The 14,801-nt window shown below is 49.7% G+C and overlaps 1 protein-coding gene across 1 annotated transcript in view; it reads right to left on the reverse strand.

Annotated features, from left to right (window-relative positions):
• The window catches only part of LOC115251978 (neural-cadherin-like), a 103,813-nt gene that overhangs the window by 42,427 nt on the left and 46,585 nt on the right, over nucleotides 1-14,801 (reverse strand). The window contains 4 exon segments of the mRNA XM_029846033.1: nucleotides 932-1,043; nucleotides 7,055-7,259; nucleotides 9,046-9,271; nucleotides 10,062-10,259. Coding sequence (XP_029701893.1) covers nucleotides 932-1,043; nucleotides 7,055-7,259; nucleotides 9,046-9,271; nucleotides 10,062-10,259 — 741 coding nt within the window.

The raw sequence follows: 14,801 nt of genomic DNA on the forward strand, positions 1-14,801 counted from the left end.
AGAAAACAAAATGAAACACAATAATCGCAAAGTCCTGTGTGTGTTTCTTTCTTGCCTGGTCGATGCCAAAACTGTACATGCGATCCACCGTTTGATCACCACCATTTAAAACCTATTGGTGAGCACGAGTGGAGGATTACAGGCCACAGCTGCTGACGTTTACCCGACTGATAAATTGATAGAAACATATAGACGCTGAATTCACAACGCCCTGACCCGAATCCGATTTGGTCGCTGGAATGGAACCTGAATCTGCATTAATGCCTCGGGTGGAAGCCTCCCTGAAGCAGGATTCCTTGCTCAGGTCTCACCAGACCTGCCATTTATTTTCTTAGGACTTGTTATGGTAGAGAGTCGTTCTGTTTTAGCTCCTGTTCAGCACATTAGCCAATGCACGCTAGGCTATAATGAAATGTTAGCCCTCGGAAAACATCTGCATAATTCAATGTGTGACACTTTGGAGCTCTGTACCGACATCTTGAAAATGGAGCTTTTTATTTATCGCTCCAGATGTTTAGCGCCGCAGCAGTAGCTCGGAAGAAGACTTATTTATGTAGCGGTTTCCTGCTAAAAAAAGTCTGAAAGGCTTTGCTGTCACTTCTGCTGGCAGCGTGTCGCACCTGAAAAAAGACAGTTTGAAGTCACCCTGTGACGGATCGAATGATCAAAAGTCATCGCCGCAACCGCACTTACCATTAACATTTAGTCACAAGGGATTAAACTTGATCTCTCTGAGGGAATCGGCTCATTGCGTGCACGTGGGACCACGTGCACCGCTGAGGTGACCAGTAAAACTCACATAAACACACAAACACACAGAGCAAGTTTCTCTTCTGTTTATCACATGAGCTACTGATTCATGTCATCATAAATAAACAAATGAATGAATGAATGAATGAAGACGCTCTATTAACAGAGCGACTGGACCGACCTTGGAGCAGGGACGTCGCTGTTGTTACAGTCTCCGGAACGCCGTCCTTGCTGTAAATGGACTGGAAGAATTCCGGTACGCAGTCATTTTCGTCAACAATGACGACCCGAACCTGCGAGGTAGCGAAGAGGAGATTGAAAGGTAAAGAACAACAACTTTTATCTTGAATAAATGAACAATATAAACAAAAATCCGCTAATTTAAAGCACAGTAGTAAAGATATTTTTACCGTTATGGACTTTATTGCTAGCTACTATAATATCACTCCTATATTCTCTAGCGTGTAGATGCTAGTAGATTGATTGGTGATGCTAGTTTTGATGAGGTGAATGCTCGTTCCAGGGATCTGCCAGGATTAGGCCGGAAGATCCGCCGGCTTTATGCAACGCTCTTGTTGTACGCTCGCGTTCACTAGCGTGCACACTTCGGTAGGTCAAAAGGATGAAATCTGCGAGAGGAGCCGACATTACGAATGGATCGATACGAAATATAAAATTAGGAGTCTTTGCCTGATGTCTTTAATGGAGCCAGTATTACTACACAGTCATCTCTTGCACTTCCAGCCTTCAGGCTGGCTGTACAGATGTGTGTGTGTGCGTGTGCGTGCGTGTGTGTGTTTGTGTGCTGACCGCTGCTGTGAACACACACAATCACACATGCTGACAGTTGTGTGTAAATACCGCTGGTATTGGGTCCGGCTAGGTAAAATGAAGTTGTGTAATCCTTCGGCAAAGATCAGCGATGGACAACAGAGCTGATCTGTGCAAGTCCCTGATGTGATCTCCCTGCGTGCATGTGTGTGTGTGTGTGTGTGTGTGTTTCCTCTGTTAATCTTTGTTTGCCTATGTGTATGTGTGTGTGTGTGATTGGGAGTCCCTGTCCAAGTCAGATGGGGGAATGGTGAGGCTTTGACTAGATATTTGATTGTACTGACTATGTGTGTGTGTGTGTGTGTGTGTGTGTGTGTGTGAGAGAGAGAGTGTGTGTGTGTGTGTGTGTGCGTGCGCGTGTGTGCGTGTGTGTGTGTATGAGAGTGATGTTGAGGAAAGTGAGATAAAATGAGTAGAAAGACAGTCAGCTAAAATAAGCACAGACACACACTCATACACACACACACTCATACACACACTCACACACACACACACACACACACACACCCAGCACTGCAGGCAGGTCTCTGGGCTGGTTAGGTGACTAATGGTGCTGCTGAACTATCACTCCTGGAGGGAGGAACTTGGAAAGCACCTGCAGACCAAAGTCATGCTCAGCGGCTTCACACTAACACACAACCTCTGTTGGCTGAGTGTGGGGACACAATCTGGCTTTTGAGACGGAATAACTTGGATTTATTCCGATTAAGATGATTGTGAGGTGCCATCACAGCCGCACAACGGCGCGTCAGATAACTTCTGATTCTCAGCGTTTCCTTGGCATCACGAACGTCCTCATGAACTCCACAGAAGACGTCACACATCTACAAAGAGGTGGACAAAAAAAAAAGTGCAGAATCCCCACTGACGGTCTAAAAAAAAGAGAAATTGCGTTTAAATGTTTGCAGGCCGTCTCAAAGGTCCTTCGGATCCACCGGAGTGAGATCATGCATCATGTGGAATGCGCAAAGATTTAGTATCCTGACTGAAGGCAAATAAATCTAAAGCGTTTATGATGATATAATGAAAGATTTCCATGAGTTTTATCCTTCAGGACCAACACGAGTCTCGTCTTTTTAATGTGAGCTTGTTTATACAGTTGCTGCACAACAGCTCCCTGCTGTTTCAGCTCTTTCATGTTTTATTTCCATGTGAACGCACCAAAGCAAGGAGCTGACGGAGGCATCTCTGGCCAGGGTGGAGGCCGTTCCATCCCATCCACAGCTTCCGTTCCACTCACAGGAGCTTATTTAATCCACTCCGCTAGCCAAAAGATGGGTTCGTCATGGCGAAAGCATCAGGGTTTATGAATGAACCCTCGAACCAGATGAAGCGTCTGCAAGAGGTTCGGAGATTGAATTGTCCGTCCGTCTGTCTGCCTTCTCAACAGGAGGGTCCCCCCGTATGAGCCTGGTTCTACTCAAGGTTTCCTCCCATTCATAGGGAATTTTCATGTTTTCGCTGCTGCTTGTTGGGAGGTCGGACAATCCGTCGGTTGGTTGTTAAAACAGAAGAACCAGATCTGTCGGCTCCGTTTTTATGACAAATGCACATGGTCAAATGCACGTTTTTTTCTAGAGCCCAGCGCACAGTCACCACTCATCTGGGCTCGTAGACGTTTGCAGATAAGCCAGGATGAGAATGTTTACGTGGCTGTGACAGCCCCATTCCCCCAGGTCTCTCCTGTCCCTCTGCCCCAGTAATTTCCCACTCTATCTGCCCCTGCTCGACTCTCCCTGCCCCTGCTCCACTCTCCCTGCCCCTGCTCCACTCTCCCTGCCTCTGCTCCACTCTCCCTGCCCCTGCTCCACTCTACCTGCCTCTGCTCCACTCTCCCTGCCCCTGCTCCACTCTACCTGCCCCTGCTACACTCTACCTGCCCCTGCTCCACTCTACCTGCCCCCGCTCCACTCTCCCTGGCCCTGCTCCACTCTACCTGCCCCTGCTCCACTCTCCCTGCCCCCGCTCCACTCTACCTGCCCCCGCTACACTCTACCTGCCCCCGCTCCACTCTCCCTGCCCCTGCTCCACTCTACCTGCCCCTGCTCCACTCTCCCTGCCTCTGCTCCACTCTCCCTGCCCCTGCTCCACTCTACCTGCCCCTGCTCCACTCTACCTGCCCCTGCTCCACTCTCCCTGCCTCTGCTCCACTCTCCCTGCCCCTGCTCCACTCTACCTGCCCCTGCTACACTCTACCTGCCCCTGCTCCACTCTACCTGCCTCTGCTCCACTCTCCCTGCCCCTGCCCTGCTCCACTCTACCTGCCCCTGCTCCACTCTCCCTGCCCCTGCTCCACTCTACCTGCCCCTGCTCCACTCTACCTGCCCCTGCTCCACTCTCCCTGCCTCTGCTCCACTCTACCTGCCCCTGCTCCACTCTCCCTGCCCCTGCTCCACTCTCCCTGCCTCTGCTCCACTCTACCTGCCCCTGCTCCACTCTCCCTGCCCCTGCTCCACTCTACCTGCCCCTGCTCCACTCTCCCTGCCCCTGCTCCACTCTCCCTGCCCCTGCTCCACTCTACCTGCCCCTGCTCCACTCTACCTGCCCCTGCTCCACTCCACCTGCCCCTGCTCCACTCTACCTGCCCCTGCTCCACTCTACCTGTCCCTGCTCCACTCCACCTGCCCCTGCTCCACTCTCCCTGCCCCTGCTCCACTCCACCTGCCCCTGCTCCACTCTACCTGCCTCTGCTCCACTCTCCCTGCCCCTGCTCCACTCTACCTGCCTCTGCTCCACTCTACCTGCCCCTGCTCCACTCTCCCTGCCTCTGCTCCACTCCACCTGCCCCTGCTCCACTCTCCCTGCCTCTGCTCCACTCTACCTGCCCCTGCTCCACTCTCCCTGCCCCTGCTCCACTCTACCTGCCCCTGCTCCACTCTCCCTGCCCCTGCTCCACTCTCCCTGCCCCTGCTCCACTCTACCCTGCCCCTGCCTCCACTCTCCTGCCCCTGCTCCACTCTCCCTGCCTCTGCTCCACTCTCCCTGCCCCTGCTCCACTCTACCTGCCCCTGCTCCACTCTACCTGCCCCTGCTCCACTCTCCCTGCCCCTGCTCCACTCTCCCTGCCTCTGCTCCACTCTACCTGCCCCTGCTCCACTCTACCTGCCTCTGCTCCACTCCACCTGCCCCTGCTCCACTCTCCCTGCCTCTGCTCCACTCTACCTGCCCCTGCTCCACTCTACCCTGCCCCTGCTCCACTCCACCTGCCCCTGCTCCACTCTCCCTGCCCCTGCTCCACTCTACCTGCCCCTGCTCCACTCTACCTGTCCCTGCTCCACTCCACCTGCCCCTGCTCCACTCTCCCTGCCCCTGCTCCACTCTACCTGCCCCTGCTCCACTCTACCTGCCTCTGCTCCACTCTCCCTGCCCCTGCTCCACTCTACCTGCCTCTGCTCCACTCTACCTGCCCCTGCTCCACTCTCCCTGCCTCTGCTCCACTCCACCTGCCCCTGCTCCACTCTCCCTGCCCCTGGCCCTGCTTATAAGCCTCCCCTGCACTCTCAGTCTTTGCCAGGTTGTTCTTCAGCGGTTCCATGCAAGACTCTCCAGCTCTTCTTACCTGCCTGACCTCCTGTTGCTGAACCTGTTTGCCCCTGACCTGCCTTCACTGCCTGTCTCCCGGTAACCTCACCAGCCTTCCGTCCCTGACCACGACTTCTGCCCCAGCGTTTCTGGTTCCTGTCTTCTCACCTGGCCCTGACTTCGCTGCTGCTCATCCCCAGTCTGCTCTGCTGCATCGTCGGCCTCATCTCCTGTAAGCTCCTCTCTGTCGCTCCTGCCCGCTGTAAACGGAACTGTACGGTTCCGAGGGTTCACGTCCTCCCCCTCGGCTCCACATTCCGGCTCTGCTCGACCCACTCCCCTAGCCCGACACCCATAGACTTTGTGTGGGCCCTGAGCCTGAAGAACGGACTGTTTCCTGTTTCCTTGTCTGCCTGACTTCCTGTTTGCCTGTGTACTCATAAAGGGTCACTACCAACGGTTCCAGCTTTCCAGAGTGCTGTTTTTGGGTCCAAACTGCACCCGTCACAGTTGTTGGTGTCAGACAGACCTCTAAGATCCGGTCTGGGTAGATCACGAACTGCTGATCTACTGGGATTTTCACCCACCATCTCCAGGGTTGACCCAGAAAGACCCCGAAAAGAGCAGCAGTTGTGCGGAGGAAAACGCCTTTTTGATGCGAGAGGCCACAGGAGGACGGGCCGACTTTTCGAGGTGACAGAAACGCAACCGCGGCTCAAATAACCAGAGAGAATACGTCTTGACGGAGCCTTGCCGGAGATTAAGGACACACCGGTGCCTGGCGAGCGCACGTGCACACCAGTCGCTCAGCAGCGTGCCTATATTACATTTACACTAATAGTTATAACTATAAAATGCGATTGTGGCTACAGAGAATGTTGGGGGTTTTTTTTGGTGTTTGACTGGACCGAGGCGCTTCAACAAAAAGGCTTCGCCCAACTGTTCCAAAACCACGTTTCCACTTGGCCATTTCCATTTCCAAGCGTGTTTGTATCTGCTGAAAGAACCATAAAAAAAGTATTATTTGTCACGATTTGACACGTGAGACTCCGCAGGCAGAGGTGTTTGCAGGGCATGTGATGGCTTTCACTTTTATTCACTTTACGCTGGTTATTTCCACTCCTTTATAACCTTCTGGCGCTGCCAGAATTGACAGGCATTACAAAGAAACGCAGCATTGCCTGCAGGTCTTGCTCAGTTTGAATGGCTGAACAATTCAGAAGCATTTAAACTCAATTTTGAGTGGGACTATCCTCAAAATAATGTCCATTATTATGTGGACTTGTGACTAAGCTGATGGCGGCTCAAACGATCCGACTGTAGGTGTGAAATCCTTGGCCAGAGGGCAGGGCCGGACTGAGACTTGGCCAGGGGAAGCATGTGGGTGGAGAAGGGCGCGTATCATTTTCCTGCTAATTCTTTCATTTGCTTGTGTTTCCCAGATCAGAGCAGCTGAGGACAGATGGTTCACCAACATGATTTAACCTGAGGCTGGAATGATGATCTGTGGCAGCCAAACACAGGGCTCTCTCCCACATCCTGACAAAATAGAGTTGTCATTGACAATTCCAGAATACTCCCTACAGACGGGGGGGGGGGGGGACTATCTAGATTGAAGGATTTCAGCGCGGGTTGGCTGTAAATACCAGTGAGGGGACTCCTAATAAGGCCGAGTCTCACCAACGAGTTAGAAATGGCTCCCATTAAGGAAGCCGACACTCATTTTTGCTTCGACATTGAACTATTACCATTTTACCACCTGGAATCAATGAGATACAAATAAAACCCGGCAGCTTTTTTAAATGCTGTAATTCAAATTGAATTCAGCCTGAGGATGTTGGATGTTTTATGACAAATGAAGTTATATATATATGTTAGGCAGTGCCCTGGGGGGGGCTGGTGTTAAGCGTACGGTTTAATTGCTGAAGGTTATTGACACAAAAGCCCAAACCTCTGCTGCGCTGCTCATGCTTTCCAAACCCTCACTGGCTCGCACCAACAGCAAGTAACGGTGCTGGTCGCTCTCGTAGTCGATGGGACGCGTCAGGCTGATTTCTCCCGTCTCTGCCGAGATGGAGAAGAGGCTGCTGGGATTGATGAGGAGACTGTAGCTGATTGGTTTGTTCTGGAAGGACACGACAGGTGTGACCAGGAATCTGCGGAGACGGGGACAGTGGGAAAAGCACAGGCTTGAACTCAACAGACACATGAGTTGGAACAAAACCTCGCGTTACTCATCCAGATTGGTCGATCAATATCTCTGTCCAGGTCAGTCGTACAGTTCAGACCGTTCATTTTCCTTGTTGGGGGAGACAATATGTGATGTTCTGGATGATTCTAGGCTCATTTTGCATTTCTTCGGAAGACTCGTCGCTAGTGGTACTGTGAGGAAGTGTCTGCAGCCCATAAATGACCCCCGTGCACTGCAGCTCCTTCAAAAATCCCCATCCATGAGCACAAGTTTTGCTTTGACACCCGGCAGAGTGTCAAGACGTCAGGCGCCAGGCCAGTAAAGCAGGAAGGGTTGGAGGGGGCCACCCATCAGCAGGACCGCTAGCTGCACCTTTAGGTAATGAGGAACAAATGGTGGGCTAATGGTGCCTGTGCTCATAGGTCAGCCACGTGTAGCCTCATTAGCATGTAGGAATACACACTACTGGGGGCGTATGACGAGATTCAGCCTGCTGGATGATCTCACCTCTTTGCTTATACAGTATGTATGATGTATGCTACATCTTATGGCTTAATGAGCTAACCTTGTATTGATTGTTTTTGCTTCTTCTCAACACGCCGCAATAGTTTCAACGAGGAAGCCAACGGAATTTTCAGCCAAAGCTGCATCACCACCAGGTCTGTTAGAGTGTTTACAGACAGTCGGGTCACATTTGATGAGAACGATGCTGCCCCATGAAGCTGAGGGATGTGTCTAAATGTGATTGGGAGGACCACAATTATTATTAATCAGCAAATTAGCGATGGCAGAAACAATAAATGTAGCGTTCCTTGCTGTATTTCAGCGCCCTCAACCTTAGACACTGTTTGCTGCTACAGAAAATGAGTTGCACTGCAAACCTCAGCGACTGGCCCCCGCTGTAAATTGGATTTTGTTGTGGCCAATAATTTGAACAGGCGTGGATGTGGTTGTGAGGCTCCCGTTGTGCAAACGGTCTTAAAGCACAGCCGGGCAGAAGAGCCAAAGACTGAATGCAGAGCAACAGAGTCAACTGCAGGTGAAGAGAAGTCAGACAACTTTCTGTAGGCAAAATAAAGACACGAATATGCTTCAGTAAAAGACGTGCACGCCTGTGCTGTTTGGTTCAGGCTTAAAGAGTAGATGCGTAGTCGTGATGACTCGTAAGAGCTTTACTTCTGCAGTCATGGCTGAACAAATCCATCGTTGATTTTGCCAAAAGCAATATAGTTGAACAGGTTAAGAGGAGAAGAGAGTGCACAGTAAAGTTTGGTTGAGTTTTTATTCCTTTATTTTAGTGTCTTATAGGCATTTATTTTTAATGTGCAAAATAATATGGGGGAGGTTTAAACCGCACAACCTCTATCCTGACAAGCATGCAGCGATGATGAAGATGAACGTAGACGTGGAGTAAATATGCAAAAGTTTATCGAGGTCCTTCCTTTTTTGGGAGCCGGCTGGCTATCAGGAAGTGATTGAAAGCATTTGATGGGTTCTGCTGTTCACCTCGCACGCAACGAATAAAGAAAAAGGGATGGAAATTGAACGCGTTCTGAGAAAATAGTGCATGTTCCCTACTTGAAAATCAATCTGTTGATGTCAGAGACACGCAAGCAGAGCCGCATCCAGCTGTGTGCACATGCACAAGGAAGTCATCTCAAACCCATGAAGCCGTCTGCCGGCGGCAGAAAGCCGGTGCTCCCGCGTGCGGATGTGTGAAATTTCAATTCCTGCGTGGTCTGGAAACTCACGGCTGTCCGGCGGGGGTGTTCTCGGCCAGAGCGATGGTGAAGGAGGCGTTGCTGAATTGTGGAGGTCGAGATCCAGCCACCACAGAGAGCACGGCGGGAACGCTGCGGCTGCCCAGTTGGTCCGCAGCCACGACCGTCAGCAGATATTCCCTGTCCTGCTGCAGGGGAAGGCCCGTCGTCCGCACTTGACCGTTCTTCCTGTCTACCTCAAAACGGCCGTCGCCACCTGCAACGAGAACGAGGTTCAACACGACGTAGGCGCCCGTTTTACCAAAAAAATGGGGAATTAACGCACCCCTGCCCTTTGATAATGACATCAAAGACAAATAAACGCAAACAAGATATATTTTATAGCGCGACAAGACAATTCCAAGCTATTTTCAGGAGAAATCAAAGGTGAGTGTGCATCCTGAACCTGTTCTCTTCCTCTGGCCGTTGAGCACGAGGAGAGCGCTCATAGCGTGCTGTGGCCCAGCGTGCACAACAACAGGCCGTGTAAATGCTGCTGCTTTTCATACGCTGTCAAAAGCTTTGTATATGCATGCTGAACATGTGCCAGAAAAGAGATGGATTCGACCGGACAGCCAAATCCACGCTGTTGAGCAGTGACATGCAGAAAGACAGCCAGCGTTGTGTTAAAATTCATGAGCTTATGTAATATAACAGGCTGCAATAAGACTTAAATCCAAAGGACAACGTCTTCCACCGACGTTTCAGTCACCACAGAAGCGGTCGGTGAGGAACTTCAGCAATCTTTCGCTCAAAACTCAAACTTAACTCAAGAATGGACGAATGTGTTGGCGAGTGTGTCGGTGAGAAACCAACATTGGTGCAGATTTACTGTCAAATATTCTTCCGTTTTTCTACATTTGGGCGATTTGCAATGCAAATGATTTTGGATTTTATCAGCCGAATAAACTCGGGTCATTCAAATGTTGTGGTTTATTTGTCGGGAAAACCTTCATCCACCCACTGATCTCACGGTCTGAATGTAGAATGCAGGAGAAAGGACCCACCGTCTGACAGGAAGTACTCCACTTCGCCGTTGTTGCCTTCGTCGCCATCTCTGGCGTGGAGCTTATAGACCAGGGAGCCTGCAGGGGCGTCGGGGGAAACCACGGCCAGGTACGGGGACGGAACCATGACCCATTCGGGGACGTTGTCATTGACGTCCATCACAGTCATCTCCACCCTGACCAGGTACCATTCTGGACCTGAACAGAGATCAGAGACTCAGTGTCATCACATCACCACCTAACAGACGCTTCGGACTCAAACCTTTCCTGAGACGTCAAGCACCAGTGATGTTATTTCTTGCGTAGTTTTTCTGCCCCCCACTCCCCCTTCTGTATTCATATACAGGTATCACCACCTTCAGAGCTGCCTACTGACCTCTGACCCCACTCACCCACTCAACTTGACTCTACTGGCAGCTTAATTTACTTAATATAATGTATTTCTGTAGGTATTCTCTATGATCTATGCCTATTCTCTCTTCTCCTCTCCTCTCCTCTCCTCTCCTCTCCTCTCCTCTCCTCTCCTCTCCTCTCCTCTCCTCTCCTCTCCTCTCTTCTCCCCTCCCCTCTCCACTTGTCTCCTCTCCTCTCCTCTCCTCTCCTCTCCTCTCCTCTCCTCCCTCTCTACCCAGCCCCCCATCAGCAGGAGGGTCCTCTACATGAGCCTGGTCCCGCTCAAGGTTTCTTCCTGTTAAAGGGGAGTTTTTCCTGCCACTGTTGCTTGTCTGGGGTCAGGCCCTGGGACTCTGGAGAGGGTCTTGAAACAATTGTGATTGTAAAAGATGCTATATCAATAAAGATTGATAGATAGATAGATAGATAGATAGATAGATAGATAGATAGATAGATAGATAGATAGATAGATAGATAGATGGATGGATGGATGGATGGATGGATGGATGGATGGATGGATGGATGGATGGATGGATGGATGGATGGATGGATGGATGGATGGATAGATAGATAGATAGATAGATAGATAGATAGATAGATAGATAGATAGATAGATAGATAGATTGATTGATTGATTGATTGATTGACAGGAGGGCTGCGGCGGACAGGTCACCGTCGTGTTGGGGGGGGTCAAACACACCACTCTCTCACCTCCCTGTCTCCAGTCAGCCTTATAAGTATATTTTTTTGCCGTGCTAGAGGAAGTCACTGCTGCTGCAAACCTTCGCAACGCCGCCTGTTCAATAGCTAATAACTATTGTGGGAACATCGTAAATAATTCATCTTGAAATCATAGTTGCTGTTACATTCAAATACAGCGTAGAGTTCCTCTTTAATGACATTCTGCACTTTTTTTGTGGCTGTTTGGGTTCCACTGGCGGAGGTGAAACGTTCAACTTCCTAACAGAGGCTGCGGAGCACTTTGTTAGTTTATTGTTCATGCGTTACTGAACGGGCTCCCTTTGAGGAGCGTCTATTCGTAATCGATCGCCGTCTCCGTGCTGCACAGCCAGCAACCCAAAAAGCAAACACTTTAATACGAGTTAAAAGGAGCCCGTTTCATGTGAGATCATTTGATTTGAACTCTGCAGAACACAACAGTGTCCAGCTGCACTGACTTCTGCTCCACAATAATCTTCCTCTGTTCAAACGGCAGAAGGCAAACAGCAGAACATGAGCTTTTCTGAGCTTGGAGGAGATCCTCAGTGATATATTTGTCGACTTGTGGTAAACAGGAAATGCTCTGCCCATGTTTGCAGCAGGTACAGAGGGAACAGGGACCTGAGCTGGGTCCATTCTATTCTACATGAATCCCTGCAATTATCCTGGCCCAAGAGCACGAATCTCTGTTACCAACACGCACAATTATTCAGATGAGGAAGACTGTGAATGATGAAAGCAGTGAAGGTGGGTTGCAAGAGGATAGATGGGGGGGGGAGCATTTTATGAGTTAAGTGATTACTAGTCGTGGTTGAATATTGCATGAGCGGGATTAAGAGTGAGAATCAGAGGCTGGGGAAATGGTTGTTATAGAAACAGCACAGCGAAAAGTGGAAAAATTAAGAGGAGAGAAAGAGGGAATGGAAAAACAATGAGCAACCAACCGCATAAATCAATGACATTAGAATGGAGGCGAGTGAGGGAATATAAAAGAGAAAAACTGTGAACGGACTTCAAAAGGAAACAGAAGAGGCAAATTAAGCAGCCGCATCACACCAAATCTCCAGCCTCATTCTGGCGGTCGGGAAGATTCACAATTAATTGGCAAAAGGACAATACAGCTGGAGGGGAAGAGGGGAGAATCGGAGATCGTGGGGCTAATACGCGGAGCACTGTTGGATGCACATGCAAACACAGTGTCACGGCTGCGGGCAATCGCGCCCGTGAGCCGCCTCGCCCCGCACACCTGTTGTGCATCAGGACTCCAATGAGCGCTCATCTTAAACCCCAGAGGCACACCTGCTCTCTGCCAGATCGTTATTCGTTCCCGATGACTTTCCAACGTATTCCTGTTCCTGCCCGGTTCCGACCTTGCCTGTTCCTGACCATTCTGTTTAGCCTGCTCCCCGGTCTCGACCTTGCCTGTTCCTGACCATTCTGTTTAGCCTGCTCCCCGGTCTCGACCTTGCCTGTTCCTGACCATTCTGTTTAGCCTGCTCCCCGGTCTCGACCTTGCCTGTTCCTGACCATTCTGTTTAGCCTGCTCCCCGGTCTCGACCTTGCCTGTTCCTGACCATTCTGTTTAGCCTGCTCCCCTGTAAACTCTGTCTGCCTTCTGCCCGATCTCGACCTCGCCTGTCCCCGACTATTCTGTTCTGCCCGCTCCCTGGAGAATCCTGTCTGTTGTCTGTGTCCGACAATAAAGCGGTGTTCAGCCAATCTCGTGTGTCACATTTGGGTTCTCATCTGGTGCCTGACACACAGATCATCAGTGGCTGAAACTAAACAACGGTGACATTTTTACATGTGACTCTGACATTTATATCCATCCATTCATCAAGCTTGCAGATGAGCCCCGACCATTCCGAAGAACTGGCTGCATTCCTCCTGTGTTTTATGCGATAAATCATTTTTATATTCATTCCCACATTCTCTGCGTTCTCCCTCGTCCCTTTATGTCCTCGTCCTTTATGGAATCACCTGCACAGCTGACTCCCAACCATAAAGCAGAAGTCAGAGCGAACTTGCAATACGTGGTGATTTTTCAGTGTTCTGATCGGGTTCTTTTCTCACACATCTCCAGTACAAAGTCTCCTGAAGCATTTGTCAGGATCCCAGCTCCTCCCGGCCGCTCATGAGTTGACAGTTACTCTCCTCTTAGTCCATCGACTCCCTCAAATTCAGCTCCTGCTTTGCAGTAAATCTCCTGAAAATGGTTAGAGAAGCTAACACGTGCCCCGATGCCCCAGCAGAGCCTCGGCCATGCTAACCTCTCCTCTTTCTTCTGCTTATCCTGGATCACAGCACTGTGATTGCAAGCAAATCCAGGTGGTCTCTATGCCCCCTCCCCCACCACGCTCCTCCTGGGGGAATTGGAACCCCCCCACATGCCAGATGGATGGATATTCCATCAGGGTCCACCGTCAGATTCTTTCCAAATGTATGTGTAACTGCACACCTGCCTTGTTCTTGACACATAATTAAGTAATTCATTACAGTATATATGTTATAACTTGCCCGTATAGTTAAGACACATGTTCGGTTTGAAGTAACTTCCTGTGATGGGACTCCCTCGATGTTTACTACTTCTCTAGAGTCCAGTTTTCAGCTTGTTATGGGGAATAAACTCAAAATAACTTGTCAGCCTGCACTGTATAAACACATAATTGGAAAAATTCTGGTTGCAGCTGCTACGTTCTGATTGCATTCAAAGTGTAGTCAAGGTCGCGGTTTATACAACAGTCCAAATGACGAGTTGTAGGCTTGTCTGGTAAACCTGTCCTTTAAATCCCAATAATATGAAAAGTTCAGGGTGTAATTATCATCCATCGTTCACAATAATAAATAACAGATTTGATTATAACGTGAATAAACTCGCACCTGAGAAAATAAATCATAATGGTTCCATCCTAGAGAGGAATATTAATATCTGTCCACTGTGGAAACGCATCAGTTCTGACCGCACGCTAAGAACCACTTGTGCTTCTTGTTGTTTGAACTTGCGGAAATTCAAAGTGTTTTCACACTGAATTGAATTTGAACCAGAGGTCAACTGAGGCCACGCCGAGACCGGCCTGAAAGGTGGTCTGGGCGGTCTTGGTGTGATTCATTTTCCTTCTTATTTTTGAAACACATTAATTGAGCGATGGGAGGAAATCGTACATAAGGACGTGACCAGTGCAACAACGTGACATTTATCTCTCGGGGGTAAAACAGAACCAGAGGTCTCCCTCTGTGGGGACATGAAGGTCTCCCAGTGGTGCAGAATTCACACCAGAGTGAAACCCAACATGTGTGAATGTGGCCCATATTAGCTGAATGTTTATACAACGTATCATTTTTCTTTCTTCTGGTGCCATTATTGGGTCCACACCAGTAAGTGTGAAAACAGCCTCTTTTACGGGCATTTGCATAATGAATCCTGCAGTTTAATTGTAATAATAAGCACATCCTGAACTGAAATAGGCAAAAAAAACGCTGCAAACAATCTGCTGATTTCACCATAAGAACAGCATCGTTTGGCTAGCAGAAGAGCAACGTATTTTAGCTAGCGTGTTAGCTAAAGATGAGCCTGTCGGCTTGCTGGTGCCCTCACAAAAAAAATGCAAGTTGGACCAGCAAAGCCAG

Source organism: Takifugu rubripes, chromosome 13, assembly GCF_901000725.2.
Source record: "Takifugu rubripes chromosome 13, fTakRub1.2, whole genome shotgun sequence".
NCBI classification, from domain to species: domain Eukaryota; kingdom Metazoa; phylum Chordata; class Actinopteri; order Tetraodontiformes; family Tetraodontidae; genus Takifugu; species Takifugu rubripes.